This window comes from Azolla caroliniana, unplaced genomic scaffold (genome assembly GCF_043228905.1).
Source record: "Azolla caroliniana isolate FFs.n. ecotype wild unplaced genomic scaffold, voAzoCaro1.0.p SCAF_15, whole genome shotgun sequence".
Taxonomy (NCBI): domain Eukaryota; kingdom Viridiplantae; phylum Streptophyta; class Polypodiopsida; order Salviniales; family Salviniaceae; genus Azolla; species Azolla caroliniana.
In genome coordinates, this window is record NW_028230450.1 from 18,535,539 (window position 1) to 18,554,204 (window position 18,666).

Genomic DNA, 18,666 nt, shown 5'->3' on the forward strand with positions numbered 1-18,666 from the left:
TGTCGATGTAAGCGTCCTACAACATGTGGCGAACGACACCAACGCATATGAGATGTCGAAGAAGCTGTCGGGCCTCTACGAGAGGAAGAATGCGTTGAACCGGACCTCCCTGATGAGGAAGATAGTGAATCTCAAGTACCGGGACGGCGAGAGTATGGTGGAACACGTAAGCACGTTCATGGGATTCGTGAATCAGCTTGCGGCGATCAAGTTCCCGTTGGAGGATGCAATGCAAGCCATCATCCTGATGTGTACATTGCCGGAAAGCTGGGAGAACTTGGTGGTGACTCTCAGCACCTCCTGCACCGAAGATAACTTGTCCTTACAAACGGTAAAGACAAGTATTTTGAACGAAGAAGCGCGTCGGAGAGATAAAGAACCGGCCTCCGACTCGAAGGCGCTGCTTACCGAATCGGATCGGGGAAGACAATGGAACCGGAGTCCGCAAAGACGGGAGAAGTCGGGGACCCGGTCGCAGTCAAGAGGAAGGCCCACATGCTTCCACTGTGGGAAGCCGGGGCACTTCCGAAAGAATTGTCGGCATTACCGAAAAGACAACGGAGCCGACGACACCGATTCGAAGAAGTCACCGGAGAGAAACGGTGCATACCGGGGAGCCACGGACCGGAGAGGTTCGGATCGGCGAGGGCAGGACCGGAAAGGAACAACGGCACTCGCGGCAAGTGAGGAAGAAATCATGCTCATCACCGAAGAAGGTGAACTAAACATTGCCGGCGATGAGACGACCTGGGTGGTCGATTCCGGAGCATCGTTCCACCTGACCCCGGAGAGAAGATACTTCTCATCCTACACAGCCGGTGAGCATGGCTGTGTTCGGATGGGGAATGAAGGTACGTGCCGGATTGCCGGCATAGGAGACGTGTGGTTGACAACCCCGACCGGATGCAAAATGCTGCTGAAGGATGTCCGACACGTTCCGGAGGTTCGATTGAACCTGATTTCGGCCGGGAGGCTAGACGATGAAGGCTACACAGGTAGCATCCGGAACGGCGTAATGAAGTTCAGCAAGGGGAGCCTGATAGTGGCTCGGGCCCGGAAAGACAACACACTGTACCTGATGAATGCCCGGTTATGTCCGGAAGAGCTGAATGTGGCAGCCGACACTGCCGGTGAGCTGTGGCACAAAAGACTGTGCCACATGAGTGAGAAGGGGATGAAGAGGCTTGCAGAAGACAACCTTATTCCAGTGAAGCATGTGCACCTGGAGAAGTGCACCGATTGCCTGGCCGGTAAGCAGAACCGAACCTCCTTCCACTCAAGGCCACCGACGAGACGTAGCGCACCATTGGAGTTGGTGCACACTGATGTGTGTCAGGTAGAAACGAAGTCACATGGCGAAGCCCAGTACTTCGTAACATTCATTGATGATCACAGCCGGAAGCTGTGGACGGCACCGCTGAAGACAAAGGACCAAGTGCTGTGCGTCTTCAAAGAACTCCACGCGAGAGTAGAAAGGGAATCCGGCAAGAAGCTGAAAGCGATACGAGCGGATAACGGAGGGGAATACCGGGGGCAGTTCCAGGAGTATTCTCGCTCGAAGGGAATCCGGCTCGAGTTTACTGTGCCGAAGACGCCGGAACTAAATGGGCTGGCCGAGAGGATGAACCGGACCATAATGGAGAGGGTCCGGAGTATGCTGGCGCATGCGAAATTACCCAAGGGGTTTTGGGCTGAGGCAATGTCGACGGCGACATACGTGATAAACAGATCACCCTCAGTACCTTTGGACGGAGACACGCCGCAGAAAGTGTGGACCGGTAAGGAAGTGTCCTACCGGCATCTGAAGGTGTTCGGGTGTCTCGCATACGTGCATGTGGCAAAGGACCGGAGAGGAAAGCTAGATCCAAAGACCCGGCCATGCATATTCCTCGGTTACGGCGACGACGAGTTCGGCTACCGAGTATGGGACCCGGTCGACAAGAAGATATTCAGGAGTCGAGACATCATCTTCATGGAGGACAAGACACTCGCCGACTGGGAGTCGGAGAAGAAGATGAAGAGCTCCAAGTCGACCGGTGAGGATCAACTCTACGAGGAGCAGTCCCGACCGGCAAGGGACCGGTTAGCACTCGAGGATCCGGCCGAAGACGGTGAAGAAACAGAACCGGCCGAAGAAGATGAAAATGATACCGGAACCGGCCCCGATCCCGAAATGGATTCGGATGAAGAAGAATCGGAAGAACCGATTACCGAAGCTCCGGAACGGAGATATCCTCTAAGAGAGAGAAGGGCCCCCCGGAGATTTCCGGAACCAGAGCACGTGCTGCTAACCGACGAGGGGGAGCCGGAGAGCTTTGAAGAAGCAAAACATGACACCCAGAGCCGCAGGTGGTTGAGTGCCATGCAGGACGAGATGGATTCCTGCATGAGAACCACACATATGAACTTGTGGAGTTGCCGAAAGGAAAGCGGGCACTTCGAAACAAGTGGGTGTTCAAGCTGAAACCGGGAGATGCCGGAAACCCCCCGAGATACAAAGCCAGGATCGTGGTGAAGGGGTTTCAGCAGAAGAAGGGCATCGACTTCGACGAGATATTTGCCCCGGTAGTGAAGATGACCTCCATCCGGACGGTGCTGAGCATAGCGGCAAGCATGGACCTCGAGGTAGAACAGATGGACGTGAAGACGACATTCCTTCACGGTGACCTCGATGAAGAGATCTACATGCAGCAACCGGAAGGATTCGAGAAGAAAGGGAAGGAGCACCTGGTATGCCGGTTGAAGAAGAGCCTTTACGGACTGAAGCAGGCTCCCCGGCAATGGTACCGGAAGTTCGACTCCTTCATGACCGACGAAGGGTACCTCAAAACGCAGTCCGACCACTGCGTGTTTGTGAAGAAGTTCGAAGGAGGAGACTTTCTAATACTCCTCCTGTACGTGGACGACATGTTGATCGTCGGACGGGACCAGGTCAAGATACGGATGCTAAAGAAGGCTCTTCACCGAACCTTCTCAATGAAGGACCTGGGTCCGGCGAGGCAAATACTAGGGATGCACATCATCCGGGACCGGAAGAAGAAGCAGTTGTGGCTGTCACAGGAGAAGTACGTGACGAAGGTGCTTCACCGGTTCAACATGTCGGAAGCAAGACCGGTCGGATCGACCCTCCTGGCAAACTGCAAGCTGTCCAGCAAGCAAAGTCCCAAGACAAAGGCTGAAAAGGAGGATATGATGAAAGTGCCGTATGCCTCAGCCGTCGGGAGCTTGATGTACGCCATGGTGTGTACGAGACCGGACATAGGATATGCAGTCGGAGTGGTGAGCCGGTACATGAGCAATCCCGGCAAAGAGCATTGGAACGCGGCCAAGTGGATACTCCGATACCTGAAGGGCACGGCAAACGTGTGCCTCCGATTCGGCTCCGGTAAGCCCGAACTCGACGGCTTCACCGATTCGGATATGTCGGCTGATGCAGATACCAGCCGGTCCACATCAGGGTATGTGATGACGTATGCAGGGGGAGCAGTTTCGTGGCAGTCGAGGCTGCAGAAGACGGTTGCGTTGTCAACCACGGAGGCGGAGTACATGGCAGCTGTTGAAGCCGGCAAGGAAATAATATGGATGAAGGACTTCATTAGAGAGCTTGGTATCCGGCAAGAGGAGTACCGACTCTACTGCGACAGTCAGAGTGCAATCCACCTTGCGAAGAACGCGGCCTATCACTCCCGGACGAAGCACATTCAGCGAAGATATCACTGGATCCGGGAAAGGATAGAAGACAAGGAGTTCGTGCTGACAAAGATCCACATGGACGAGAACGGGTCGGATATGCTGACCAAGGTGCTCACACCCGACAAGCTGGAAGCATGCCGGAAGAGGATCGGATTGGAAAGACATCCCATGCCGAAGTGAAGGGGGAGTTTGTTGGGATTACGGTCCCTTCAGATGGGATGGTCGGATGTCGGAGATGAATGCCGACAAGCCCGGTTTCGGTTTCGGAACCGGATGATGAAGACCCCGACTTCGGAGCCGGATGACGAATGTACCCGGAGAGCGATCCGAATGCAGGGACATATCCGTGAATATGTTTGCTATGGGCCCCTGAGGCTATAGTTGTAAATAGCCCCAAAGTCATAGATGTATAAATATGACTTAGGGCAAACTGTTTTAGTGCTGCTGATCATTTTTCTGTTTTTCCACTCAAGAGGAGTGAAGAGGGAACAACCGTGAGAGAGAGAGAGAGAGAGAGAGAGAGATAGAGCGCGAGAGAGGAAGAGGACGACGCCTCTGTGTATTTCCGCCGCCTGTGGCGAGGACAGCGAGCTCAAGGTCGTCGCCTTGCAGCTCGCCATTGTATACTTCTCTTTGTATAGTGTTGGTTTGGAGTCTTGTACTCCCGTGGTTTTTCCCATCTAGGGTTTTCCACGTTAATCCCTGCGTATTCGTGTGTTTCTCTCTTTGGTTCCTATTTTCTGCTGCATTGATTCGCGATTACTCGGTTGTGGCCGAGCGGTGAAGGTGAATCGAAGCGTCGATTCCCAACAAAACGGTAGCGCAAGCAAGAAGCGACGCGATCCCCACTAGGAAAGTGAGCGGTTGTGACCCCCATCGGAACTAGAAGGTAAGCAATCGAAATCAATCCTCATCAAAAGAAAGTGGCACGAAGTGTGGACCAAAATGAAAATTGGAACTGGAACACAAACGGGCGTGAGTGACCATGTGCGGTTCTCACCTAAGAACTGGAACAACAACAGGCGAACGAGTGCACGTGAAGCGGCCCACTCGACTTCTTCTATCATAAGAGGGTAAATAGTCGAGGTTGACCCAAAACACAACACAAACGGTAGCGCAAGCAAGAAGCGACGCGATCCCCACTAGGAAAGTGAGCGGTTGTGACCCCCACCGGAACTAGAAGGTGAGCAATCGAAATCAATCCTCATCAAAAGAAAGTGGCATGAAGTGTGTGTTGGGATTTCGCTCCCTCCGGATGGGATGTCCGGAGATGAATGACGGCAATCCCGGTTGCGGTTACGGTCCCGGCTACGGAGCCGGATGATGAAGACCCCGGCTACGGAGCCGGATGATGAATGTACCCGGAGAGAGATCCGGATGCGGGGACATATTTGTGAATATGTTTGCCAAGGGCCCTTGAGGCTATATTTGTAAATAGCCTGAAAGTCATATGTGTATAAATATGACTTAGGGCAAACAGTTTTGTGGTTGCTGCATGTTGTTGCTCATTTTATGTTTTCAGCCGAGAGAGAGAGAGAGAAAGGAAGAGGTCGACGCCTCTGTGTATTACCGCCGCCTGTGGCGAAGACAGTGAGCTCAAGGTTGTTGCCTTGTAGCTTCACCATTGTACATCTCTGTGTATAGTGATAGTTGGAGTTTGAGGACTCCCGTGGTTTTTTTCCCATTTAGGGTTTTCCACGAAAAACACCCTGTGTACTCTTCTCTCTATTGTCTTCGTGCATTTTGTATTTCCTGTTTTCTGTGAGTTGATCCTATTCCTCGGTTGTGGCCGAGCGCTGTTTGCAACAGTGTGGACCAAAATGGAAATTGAGTGCAAGCGAGCAATGATTCGATCCCCACTAGGAAAGTGAGTTGTTGCAAACCCCACCGGATCTGTGAAGGTGAGCGATCAAAATCAATCCTGGCCAAAGGAACATGGAATGAAACTTGAACCAAAATGAAAATGGAGTGCAAGCGAACAATGATTCGATCCCCACCAGGAAAGTGAGCGGTTGTAACCCCCAACAGAACTGTGAAGGTGAGCGATCGAAATCGATCCTTGCCCAAATCGTGATGCAAAATGACACCTATAGATGATGACAATGGCGATAATGAAAGACCATGAAAAGTAGTGTGATGATGACGAGGGTTGGGCGACGTAGCGTTGATGAAGACAACAAGAGGTGCTAAAAAATGATGATGTCGAAGACAAGGCAACGAAGACGATGACGATGAGGAAGTGTCTCTAAAACCAAGGATTGTGATGATGGTAACTCTAGAAACAAGGGCGAAGATGAAGACGGGTGATGCTTCCAATTGGAAGGGATTCAAACTGTCTCGAACACACCAAGCGCGGACTAGGACGGAGCACAGATGACGGGGCTACAAGCGACGAATGAACTTGGAGCTAGATGTGACGAGCCTAGGAACTCTAGATGTTGTGAGCGACATGAGGGCATGAAGACTAAAATAAAGATCAAGAAGACAAAGATGAGGCGAAACGAGAATACTAGATTGATGTGTCAATGACTGGTGTTGAATCCCCTCAAAGGGACCAAGGAGGTTACACATATTTATACAAGTTTTGAGATTGAATATCTCTAGAATATACTCAAGAAATATCTATAGAATATACCCGTCTAGAATAATATACCATAAATAATTCTAGAGTATACTAATGCCTAGAATATTCTAATTCTAAAATGTAGTATATGCTAGACTATAGAATACTAAACCATTATATACAAAGGCATGCTCATATCAAAATGGTGGAGCATGACATCTTGTTGATGTAAGGTTGTAGGTTCAATCCTCACCAACTGTGTATTTCATGTCATTGTGTCATGACACTTAGAGACACACACTACAAATTTACAATATTTGCTTTGAGTGCTTTTAAGCTCTTTAGTGTCTAATCGACACTTGTATATTTTTCTTTATTCTTTGTGGGTTTTCACCTCACTTTGAGGTTTCCCACTAGTAATAAAAGTGTTACTAAAAGAAAAAGGACTTTGTGTTACCTTCAACTCTACCTCCCTTCAACTATGTGCTCCCTTTGACTTTGGGTTCCCTTCGATTTGATTCTCCCTTCAACTTTGCCTTCCCTTCGATTCTCCATTCTCGTCGACTCTGGCTTCCCTTTGACTTTGACTTCCCCTCGACTTTGCATTTCCTTCGACTCTATGTTCCTTTCCATCAATCAAACATTCATAACATTCACTCCGTTGCCATCTTAGTCATTCCAAATCCCACTTAGTACATGAGATAAGGCTCGACTTCCTCCAATTAATATGTAATCCAGATGCCAATGCTAATTGGTTTCATATAAGCATTTGGTTCTCAAGATTCTCATATGAGGTCGCAGAAACATGAAAGAATCATCTACCAAAACCTACATTACCCCCATATGTGTAGGCCCACAATATCACCATTAGTTGCAAACCTTGATAACATCACTACAAAAGAATTAGTAACAATGACAAACAACAATGGGCTAAGAGAGCGTCCTTCATGAACATATCTCGTGATGGCAATATCATATGCACCTCCACCATTAAACATTGTAAAGAATCAAGAGATGGATTCTATGCAACGGAATAGATATAAACTGTGTGTGTGTATGAGAGAGAGACAGAGACAGAGACAGAGTAAGACACAGAGAATACGCAAGGTAAAGTATATTAACAAAGGAGAAAGACTCAACATTGTACAAGGTGGGAGGAGGGTGCTTTATATAGTCACCCTCTCTCTTCATTCACTACAAGACTCATGGAGCATGGGGAATGTGAAAGCTCATAAGTTATGTGTCATAGAATATGATTCTATGACTCATACTAAATGCTAGAATACAAAGTGGTGACATAATGGTGACTCTTGACCTTTGGAGTGTCTATTCACTCTCAAGGTCAGTTCACACACTAGACCAAGTTGAGCTTGATTCTCAACACGGCCCCTCAAGCTCAAGTCGGGTCAGTTTCAGACGGTATAACAAGCGGATCGAGCGAGGTTGCCGCGGATTTGCACTCAGCCATCCCGAACTTGTATAACAAGTTGAGGATGTAGTGTCGTTCAGAGATCATGATTCCGGCCGGAGTCTGAATTACCTCGATGCCGAGGAAGTAGTGGAGCTCCTTCATGTCCGTGATCTCCAACTTGTCGGAAAGGAGGGATTTGACCTTAATGATTTCAATGAGATGCTCACCTCCAATGACTAGGTCATCCACATATAAGATGATGACAATCGGACTTGTGGAATCGCTTCATATGTAGAGTGAGTTGTCCGATTTTGACATATGGAAGCCGATTTGATGAAGATATCGCGTTATCTTCCAATGCCAAGCACACGGTGCTTGGTTGAGGCCGTAGAATAGCTTCTTGAGTCGGCCTACAACTTTCGGATGGGTGCTCGAGTTGAAGCCGGGTGGTTGTATCATGTACACCTCCTCTTCTAATTCTCCTTGTAGAAAGGCGTTCTTGATGTCCATTTGATGGAGGTGCCACCCTTTCGTCGCAGCAAGCGCTATTACGGTCTGTACTGTCATCATCTTTGCCACCGGGGCAAAGGTCTCCTCGTAGTCAACTCCGTGCGTTTGGGCGAAGCCTTTCGCTACGAGTTGCGCTTTGTAGCGGTTGACGGAACCGTCGGCGTTGTCCTTCACTTTGTAAATCCATCTGTATCCGATCGCCTTTTTGTGTGGTGAGGTGAGAACAAGATCCCATGTCTCGTTCTTGCGTAGTGCCTGCATCTCCTCGTTCATGGCTTCGATCCATCGCGGATCCTTGGTTGTTTCGGAAAATGTTTCCGGCTCGCGTACTGTCGCCACCTTCATCATAAAGGCATAGTGATATGCCATGAAGTCGTTGTAACCGAATCGGCTGACCGGATTCTTTTCACGGGTGGAGCGAGGAGCTTTTCATTTGTAGAGATGAGGGCTTTCTTAGCTCCGATTGGTACATCGAAGCCGCCGAACTCACTGTCGAGTGAGTGAGTCGACTCATCGTCGTCGAAGCGATCGTCTTCGTATTCTGACATTTTCGCCTTGCTTTTGTCCATCTTCGAGCTAGGCCGTGATGTGCTTTGATCGCTCGAGGGCTCTTGTGGCCCACTTAGCCTTGTGGTAATCAAGCTATATTCGAACATGTCTTCGAGGTGACCTCCACCTTCTCGCTCTTGTTCGACCAGTTCCGCGTCGATCGGGGTCGAAGTCGGAATCTTCTCTGGTGCGTACCAGGATGCGGATTCGTTGAACACGACGTCTCGACTTACTCGAACTTTTCGGGTAGATGGGTTGTAGCATTTGTACCCCTTTCATTCGAGTGAGTATCCTACGAGGATACATTTCTCCGACTTTGGATCTAGCTTTTGCCGCTTTTCGTCGGGTATGTGCATGTATGCTATCGCGCCCAATATCCGGGTGTGCGATAAGTCCAATTTCTTTCCGAAGTATTTTTCGTGCGGAGTGACCTCGTGCACTCCAGATGTTGTGCACCGGTTCATTAGGCAGACGGCCGTACTTGCAGCTTCAGCCCAATATGACTTGGGCATATGCTTCTCGTTCATCATGGCCCGTGCTACTTCGAGGATGTGTCGATTCTTGCGCTCGGCTACTCCGTTTTGTTGCAAAGTGTGTCGGCAAGTGAATTCTCGCCGAATTCCTTCCTTTCGGAGATACACCGTGAAATCGTCCAAGAAGTACTCCTTGCCGCCATCCGATCGAAGGCATCGTACATGACGACAAGTGGCTTTTTCGACTTCATTTTTAAACCTTTGGAAGTGTCTGAACACTTCGCTCTTTTGCCGCATCGGATAGAGCCATGTGTGCCTGGAGAAGTCGTCGATGAAGAGCATGTAGTATCGGCATTCGCCAAATGTAGCCGACTGCACCGGTCCCCATACGTCGGAATGGACTACGTCGAGTAGACCTTTGCTCACGTTCCGCTCTTTCGGGAATGGGTGTCGGTGTTGTTTGCCGAATTTGCACGCTTCGCATACACCTTCAATCTCCTTCTCTTTTGAATGTTGGGAGGCCGATGACGACTCCTTTCGATTTCATTTCTTTGAGTTTGTTGAGATTGATGTGGCCGATTCACTTGTGCCATAGCTCTATGTCAGAGTCGGCTTTCGTGCTTTTTGCAAACATGGCGGATTTCATCTCGTGTGAATCGAGAATGAACATCCGGCCCTCTTTTCTTCCGCGCGCGATGATTCAACCCTCTTTTTCGATGAAGCACCCTTCTTGGTTGAATCGTACTTGCATCCCTTGCTCAACCATTCGGCCGACCGAGACCAAATTCTTCGTGATGATGGGAACATGCAAGACATTTTTAATGTATGTTTGCTTACCTCTTTTGCCGAACGGAACATTGCCGATATGCCGAATTGGGTGCGTAGTGTCATCTCCGGTTTCAACATAACCGGGTCGCTCCGGCTCTCGAAGTTCGAGAAACCATTCTTTATGAGATATCATATGGTTTGAGGCTCCGGAGTCAACAAACCATACGTCCTCCAGATTGAGGACACTAGTTGAGGTGGAGGCTGACATAGAGTTTGCTCTATGTTTCATCATGAACATTCCGCCACGGTCGGAGTTGTGTGCATACATTCCGCCACGATCTTTGTAGTCAGAGTTGTGCCCGTACATTCTGTTATACTCTTCGTAGTCGGAATTGTGCGTGTAATTCGTGAGTTGTCGACTTGTGGAAGCCGATTCACGCATCTTCTTTTGGCACTCTTCTTCGTGATGGCCAAGCTTTCCGCAATATCCGCATTTGGTTGCGTTTTGACGGCTCAGGCTGGAGTAGAAGCTCCCCCTTCTTGCGAAGGTTCCTCGTTGGCTTCCGTTTTGCGACCGAAATTGGGAGTTGTTGTCGTAGGTCAAACATTGTCCGCCTTGTCCTTGGCCGAATCGGCCTCTCGCTCGTCCGCGTCCTCTTCCTCCGTTTGAGTGCGTGTTGACGGGAACTCAACGCTCCTTATGCACAACGCTCGGCCACAACCGAGCTTAGAATGATAGACAGAAATAAAACACGACACAAAGAAGAGGAAGATACACAAGAGGTTTACGTGGAAAACCCCAAACTAGGGGAAAAACCACGACAACCCACAGGCGGCAAACTGTCACTATGTAAGAATGTACAACAGTGAGTTCACTGAGGCAACGACCTCGTGCTCACAGATCTTCGCCACAGGCGGCGGTTACAGCAGAGGCAACGACCTCTTTCTCTCTCTCTCTCTCTGTACACGGTTACGCGCTCTCTCTATACTTTTTCAACAAGAATGACAACACACCCTAAAAGTTTGCCCTAAGTCATTTTTATACTAATATGACTTTTCGGCTATTTACAAATATAGCCACGGTGGGCTCTTAAGAAAACATATTTACGAATATGTCTCTTCATCCGGAGAGCAATCCTCACTGCGTCTGCGCCATCCGGCTCTACGTAGTCGGGTACTCCTCATCCGGTCCTCACCGGGTCTGCATCATCCGGCTCTCCGTAGCCGGGTACTCCTCATCCGGTCTTCACCGGGTCTGCATCATCCGGCTCTCCGTAGCCAGGTACTCCTCATCCGGTCTTCACCGAGTCTGCATCATCCGGCTCTCCGTAGCCGGGTACTCCTCATACGGTTTCGGCCTCGGCCGAGTTTGTTCATCAACACTGTTCTTTTCTCTTCCCATCCGGAGGGACCTGTCTCCCAACACGTGTAGAGCATGTGGCCCTCCGACTCATTCCTCCTTGTACGCACATGGTTTTCTTCAACCAATAGCATTGATTGGAGCTCGAAGAATGAGGGAGATTTCTCCCTTGCTTGAACGGTGGTTCGCATCGCGCCAAACCGTGGTGCGAGGCCGCTAAGGCATATTTGCACCATCTCATCATCATTAATATTTACGTTTATCGAGCCGAGCGAGTCGCAAAGCTCCTTGATCTTCAAGGTGTATGTCGTGATGGACATGTCCCTTTGTTAAATGTTGTTCAACTCTTGGCAGAGTTGAAGCCTTCTTGCGCGAAAATCTTTCGTAGATTTTCCCATGCCTCCTTCAGCGTCTTGGCTTCGCGAATGTCGTCGAGCATGTGATCATGAACACATGTCGCCAAGCAATACATCACACGGCTTGCAGCTTGCTCCCATGTCACGTTTTCGAGAACCGTTTCGATGGGTCGGTCTTCGTGCACTCCTTTGATGTAGCTCCAATAGCCTTGTCCACCAAGGTATTGGTGCATCTTGTACTCCCAAGATGCAAAGTTGTTTCGATCCAACTTCTCGGTAGGGAGAGCGCTCCCCGTTTGAGTATTCATTATGTCGATTCTTCTTCTTCTTCTTCTTCTCTCTTCAAATGCAAGCTATGTAGCGAAGCTACGATAGCGATGAGCCGGTTCTTGGTCGTCGGCGTAGGACACAACGCACGTGGATGGGCTAGATCAAGCTACCAAATCGCTCTGATACCATGTAAAGAATCAAGAGATGAATTCTATGCAGCGGAATAGATATAAACTGTGTGTGTGTATGAGAGAGAGACAGAGACAGAGACAGAGTAAGACACAGAGAATACGCAAGGTAAAGTATATTAACAAAGGAGAAAGACTCAACATTGTACAAGGTGGGAGGAGGTGCTTTATATAGTCACCCTCTCTCTTCATTAACTACAAGACTCATGGAGCATGGGGAATGTGAAAGCTCATAAGTTATGTGTCATAGAATATGATTCTATGACTCATACTAAATGCTAGAATACAAAGTGGTGACATAATGGTGACTCTTGACCGTTGGAGTGTTTATTCACTCTCAAGGTCAGTTCACACACTAGACCAAGTTGAGCTTGATTCTCAACAAACATTACTCAAGACACTACATCTTGTCCTAATAAAAATATGAGGCAAGACACATGTGGTCCAAAGTCAGGCATATGCATTCACCCAAAAACAATTGACTAATTAACATGATCATAACCTCTCTTCAAATCCAATTGCACTATAATCACTTCCAAATGAATGTGTTGTGTATATTCCATGGTCGTTTGAACATTCAACACATTATGCACTATATTCCTACCTGTAATGGAACTTCCATGCTTCAGAACTAATTTAACGAGACCAACCTTCCATATTTGAGGCAAACATCTAGAATCCTAACAAATTTGAAACATCAAAGGTAGGGGCAGGGCAAAAATTTGACGGGTGTAATGCCCGTCAAAGGCCATTTTGCCCGTCAAAAACATACATCTAATAAAAATGTCCGTCAAATGACATATAAAGTATAAAATTTTCCTTTTCATATGAAAGGCCACTAAAAATTATCCATGTCAAATGACATGCTAAAATTCTAATTTCCATGTCATATAATATATATATATATATATATATATATATATATATTATATGTAATAACTAATAAGTTATAAGTTATAACTATGTGTGTAGTATGTAGTTACAACTTACTAAGTTACTAGTATAAAGTGTGTAATATACTAGGTCCTAGAATTAAGAGTCTAGTCTAATATATATTAATATGACAATATTATAACTTCTAAGTTTATATATATGTATTTAGTTACTAGTATATATATATATATATATATATATATATCTTATATGTTTTTTAAAAACACACTTAAAATAAAAAATATAAATTGTAAGTTGTAAATTGTAATGATGAATCATGATTTATGATATAAATTCTCAAATCGATTTAAAATTTTAACAATAACATTAGTCGTTTATTAAATACTCTATTACTCTAATATACTTTTTTTTTCGAAAAAAAAATACTTTAAATTCTAATATACTAGAGTGTAGAGTCTAGACTCTAGGTTTAATTTAAGTTTTAATTTAAAACTAAAAATTTTACTAACCATCTTTTTATACTTATAAGTTATTACATTTTACTATTATCTATGCTTTATTAAAAAATTAAGGTTAATAATAACTTATTAGTACAGAACAAAGGTGAGTACTTCTATTAGGGTAGCAAGCTATTCTTCCACAGTCCACTTAAAAATTATTGATTTTATATGTAGTTTTTCTACAGCAACAATAGAAGAAGACACCCTTCAAGGCTAGGCTTAAGCTTCAACATTTTAAATAGGTAAGTTACCATCTATTACATTATGTAATATTATACAATATAGTTTTTGTATTACTTAAGCAATAACTTGCCTGATTGTATTATATTGAAATGAAATACTTTTAATACACAAGTTTTAAGTTAAAATTAAAACTTTTAATAGTTACCATCCTTTTTATAGTTATTAAGTTATTACTAATAACTATCATCTATGCTTTATGAAGAAATTAAGGTTAGTAATAACTTATTAGTATAGAAAATAAGTGAGTAAGTACTTCTATTAGGGTAGCAAGCTATTGTTTCACTTAAAAATTATTGATTTCATATGTATTTCTACAGCAACAATAGAAGAAGACATCCTTCAAGGCTAGGCTCAAGCTTCAACATTTCAAATAGGCAAGTTACCATCTATTACATTATGTAATATTATACAATATAGTTTTTGTATTATTTAAACAATAACTTGGCTGTTTGTATTATATTGAAATGAAATAGTTTTAATACACAAGTTTTAAGTTAAAATTAAAACTTTTAACAGTTACCATTCTTTTTATAGTTATTAAGTTATTACTAATAACTATCATCTATGCTTTATGAAGAAATTAAGGTTAGTAATAACTTATTAGTATAGAAAATAAGTGAGTAAGTACTTCTATTAGGGTAGTAAGCTATTGTTCCACTTAAAAATTATTGATTTTATATGTAGTTGTTTTGCAGCAACAATAGAAGAAGACATCCTTCAAGGCTAGGCTCAAGCTTCAACATTTTAAATAGGTAAGTTACCATCTATCACATTATTTAATTTTATACAATATAGTTTTTGTATTACTTAATAACTTGGTTGTTTGTATTATATTGAAATGAAATACTTTTAGTACAAAAGTTTTAAGTTAAAACTAAAACTTTTACTAGCCATCCTTTTTATAATTATTAAGTTATTACTAATAAGTTATAACTATCATCTATGCTTTATTAAAAAACTAAGGTTAGAACTTAGTAATAACTTATTGATATAGAAAATAGGTGAGTAAGTACTTCTATTAGGGTAGCAAGTTATTGTTTCACTTGAAAATGATTGATTTTACATATAGTTGTTCAGCAACAACAATAAAAGAATACATGATACATCCATCCAACTTTAACATTTTAAATATGTAAGTTACCATCTATCACATTATGTAATATAATACAATATAGGTTTTGTATTATCTAAGCAATAACTTAACTGTTTATATTATATTGAAATGAAATACTTTTAGTACATAGGTTTTAAGTTAAAACTAAAACTTTTACTTACCATTGTTTCTATTATTGTTAAGTCATTACTAATAGTATCCACTTTGCAAGAATAGATTATGATTATTGATAAATATCTTGCTTGTGCTTTGGCTTTAAAACATAAACATGATATTTATTTTACGTATTTCATTATCTTTGTGAGGTAGTTATGTTCATTTGTGTACTTTCTATAGCAATAAAATATATAACAATGTAACATTACATAGAGCTTTTCATGTCTAAAATCTGTATGTCAAATGACATGTTAAGTTTTTGCAATCTTCTGTCATATGACATACATCTTTAAAAAATGCCCGTCAAAAAACTTTAAGACTAACCCGTCAATTTTAGGCCCTGGGTAGGGGCACCTTTAAAGTGTTGGAGTAACACTTAAAAACTTCATTTACAAATCCTACATCATCGAAGAGTCGAATTGTTTGGATTTTTGGTTTCTTGTGTAGTACATTAGGTTCCTAGTTGAGAACTCAAAACATTCAAGCATTGATACCTCTTATAGGTATCCATCTTCCAAGTGTTATTGGTATCTAGACACATGAAAAGACCATAGATCTTTACATTCATGATTATCTTATCGTTATTTTTGGGTGGTAGAAAGCGTGGTTTTACATGGTGGGGAGAAGCATAGGTATCAAAAAGACATATGATGTCGGTGCATAACATCAGTTAATATGTGAACAGGTGCACCGGGCATGGTTTTCTCCTATAGCATTACAGAGGTGTGTGATATGGCAAGACAGAGAGGTTGCACGTGTGGTATTACGTACCAAAGTCCCAAAAGAAACGATATGGGGGGGGAGGGGGTACAGAGCTGGGAAGGACAAGCGGTTTCCATATCGGATAGCATTCAGCGAGTCGATGAGTATACGGTTGGATTGTGTGGAAGAATCAAGGCTTATCGAGGTTTACATGGGAGGCTTGCTTCAGTAGGGGCAATGGGGGGGTTATCAAACGATGATTAAGTTGTTCGATAGCAGGGGGACATAATATGTACAAGTGGGAGGCTTCTGGGAATTTGTTTATTTCCTGGGATGCATGCCCCTGGAGTTTCTGGTTATTTCCCGGGCATACCCTTCTGCACCCAATGAAGCAGAAAAACAAAAATATGAAAGAAAAGAGAGAGAGAGAGAGAGAGAGAGAGTCGTGCCGCTTGGCTCGACATACCCACACGTCCTTCCATCGCTGGTGCCCCCTCCGCCTTCCTCTCCCCAATCTCCATCTCCATCTCCATCTCCATCTCCATCTCTGTATCTCTGTGTTGTCTCTGTTCCTCTGTCTGTGTTTGCCCCCCCCCCCCCCCCAAAGCTCAAAGAAACGAAGAATCTTGAGAGAAAAAGAGAGGCATAGCGATGGAGAGATAGAAAAAGACAGACAGAGAGACAGAGAGAGCGGAGGGACGAATGGCTGGCGGTGGAGCGCCCCCCCAGCATCGCCGCCTCAGCTGATCCAACAATCAAGGACTGCAGAAAAAGCACTAGTTAGGTCTGAGGAATCATGAGAATGCTCATCAAATACTGAGTCGCGGGATTGGAAGGAAAGCAAAAAAAAAAAGCAAAGGGGGTGTTTGTTTGAAGCAAAGGGATTAGGGTTGAGAAAGACAGAAAGACAGAGAGGAGGAGGAGGAATTAGGGTTGAAAGAGAGAGAGAATGCCTCGTGAGAGGACCCCGGGGCCCGGGGCGTACAACCTGGACGTCCGTCCCATCACTCCGGCCTCGCCGTCCTACTCCATCGCCTACAAGCCATCTGGCGGAAGCGGCACCACCGATGGCCAGCCGGGCCCCGGCACCTACAACCCTAAAACCACCACCTTCTCGGCCGCCCCCGCCTACACCATCCCCGTGAAGCACCCGTCGTCCAATTCGGATCAAGAGAAGACTCGCTTGCCCGGCCCCGGAACCTACAACCTCGGCACCCCCGACATCACCCACCCGAAAGAGCCCGCCTTCACCTTGGCCGGCCGCCGCCGCTCCGGCACCACCGACTACGGCCCGGGCCCCGGCGCGTACACCCTCCCCAAGGTAGAATCGGGCCCCGCCCACACCATCCCCGGCAAGCGCCCAACCTCGGCCTCGGCTTCCGACCGCTCGCCCGGCCCCGGAAGCTACACCCCCTTGAGCAACCGGCCGTCGAGCCCCGCGTACACGATCGCCACCCGCAGCAAGAAGGACTCACAAGACATTGGCCCCGGGCCTGGGTCGTACCAGCCCCGCGTACCGGGCGTGCACGCCCCGGCCTACTCCATCCTCGGCCGGTGGCCCTCCTCCTCCAGCTCTTCGGCCACCACTCCCGGCCCCGGCTCGTACCAGCTCGACCTCGGCGCAGCCCTCACCCATCAACGCGACCCCGCTTTCACCATCAGCTCCAGGCATTCCAAGGCCTCGGCCGACGACCAAGGCAGCCCTGGGCCTGGCTCCTACACCCCGCTCCACTCGTCCCGCACCGAGACCGGGCCCGCATACACCATCGCCACCCGGAAGCTGAGCTCGCGGGGCGAACCCACCCCGGGGCCCGGCACGTACGACGCATCCCGCATCACCGGGAGCCCCGCCTACTCCATAGCCGGGAGGGCCCCCGTCTCACACGCGCCACCAAACCCGGGCCCAGGCGCATACAATATCAAACCGGCCGCCGTGGGCCCCGCATTCAGCATCCCGCGTCGGTACACCTCACGGCGCAAGTCGGACACCCCGGGCCCCGCGTCCTATTGCCTTGACCTCGATGTTGTCCACACTGCCTCGCCCAAGTTCTCGATGGGCACACGCCATGACGAGAAAGGCAAGGAGCTCTGCCCGGGCCCTGGCTCGTACGAGCTACGCGTCCGCTCCACCGCGCCCGCTTTCAGCATGTCCAGTGGCACGCCTCGATTCGACCCCTACTAAAGGTAAACAAACTTTAAAATCCCCCAAAAAATAATTCCTTAACCTTGCTCTAAAGATTTTACTTTCAAAAAACACACCACCAACAAAAAAAGAACACATTATAATCACTTCATTATCTTTGTATCAAGTTGATATATTTTAATATGACGCTTTGTTTTGAAACCTTGAGGGGCAATGCTAATAATTACTTTTGACCATGTAAACTAAAATCGGGAGTGGCCAAAAATGAGCATGAAATGTGTTCTTCACTAATTCGACAACTTTCCATGAAATGATAACGGCTTTTTTTTAATCTACACTTACGAGCTATTTGTTGAAATCCCCCCCAAACTTGTGTTATGCACTTGCTAAGAGAGAATTTCATGATTTGAGTGTGGCTTTCTAGCACTAAAACATGAGGTTGTGCACCTAGCAATTGATTTATTGCAAATCATTCATCATGCAAAATTCAAGAGGTTTTCATCTATCGTCTCGCAACTATTGTTCTACCACAAGGTATCCAATTATGACAAGCTAAAGTTGAATATACACTTGCTTTAACCCAAGTAATTCGACCAAAGACAAGCTAGGCCTTTTTATATAGGCGCACACACGAGAGACATATGCACATGCTTCACCACAAACTTACATGCTCGTTTGCTTCATATCATTGTGCAATGACACCCATTTATTGAATGCAACCCCATTCTCTTAGTAAACCACTTGGACAATAGTCTATTAGATAGGAAGGATAC

At 46.1% G+C, this 18,666-nt stretch overlaps 1 protein-coding gene across 1 annotated transcript; it reads left to right on the forward strand.

The window, feature by feature from the left end:
- Positions 1 to 16,691: 16,691 nt before the first annotated feature.
- On the forward strand, positions 16,692 to 17,939 carry LOC147854902 (uncharacterized). The gene has a single exon (XM_087331327.1). It carries the CDS (start codon positions 16,700 to 16,702, stop codon positions 17,930 to 17,932), a length of 1,233 nt encoding a protein of 410 aa, XP_087187453.1. The 5' UTR covers positions 16,692 to 16,699; the 3' UTR covers positions 17,933 to 17,939.
- The last annotated feature ends 727 nt before the right edge of the window (positions 17,940 to 18,666 follow it).

Excerpts from the sequence above, each read along its gene's own strand:
- LOC147854902 (XM_087331327.1), top strand. The coding sequence starts at position 16,700 with ATGCCTCGTGAGAGGACCCCGGGGCCCGGGGCGTACAACCTGGACGTC.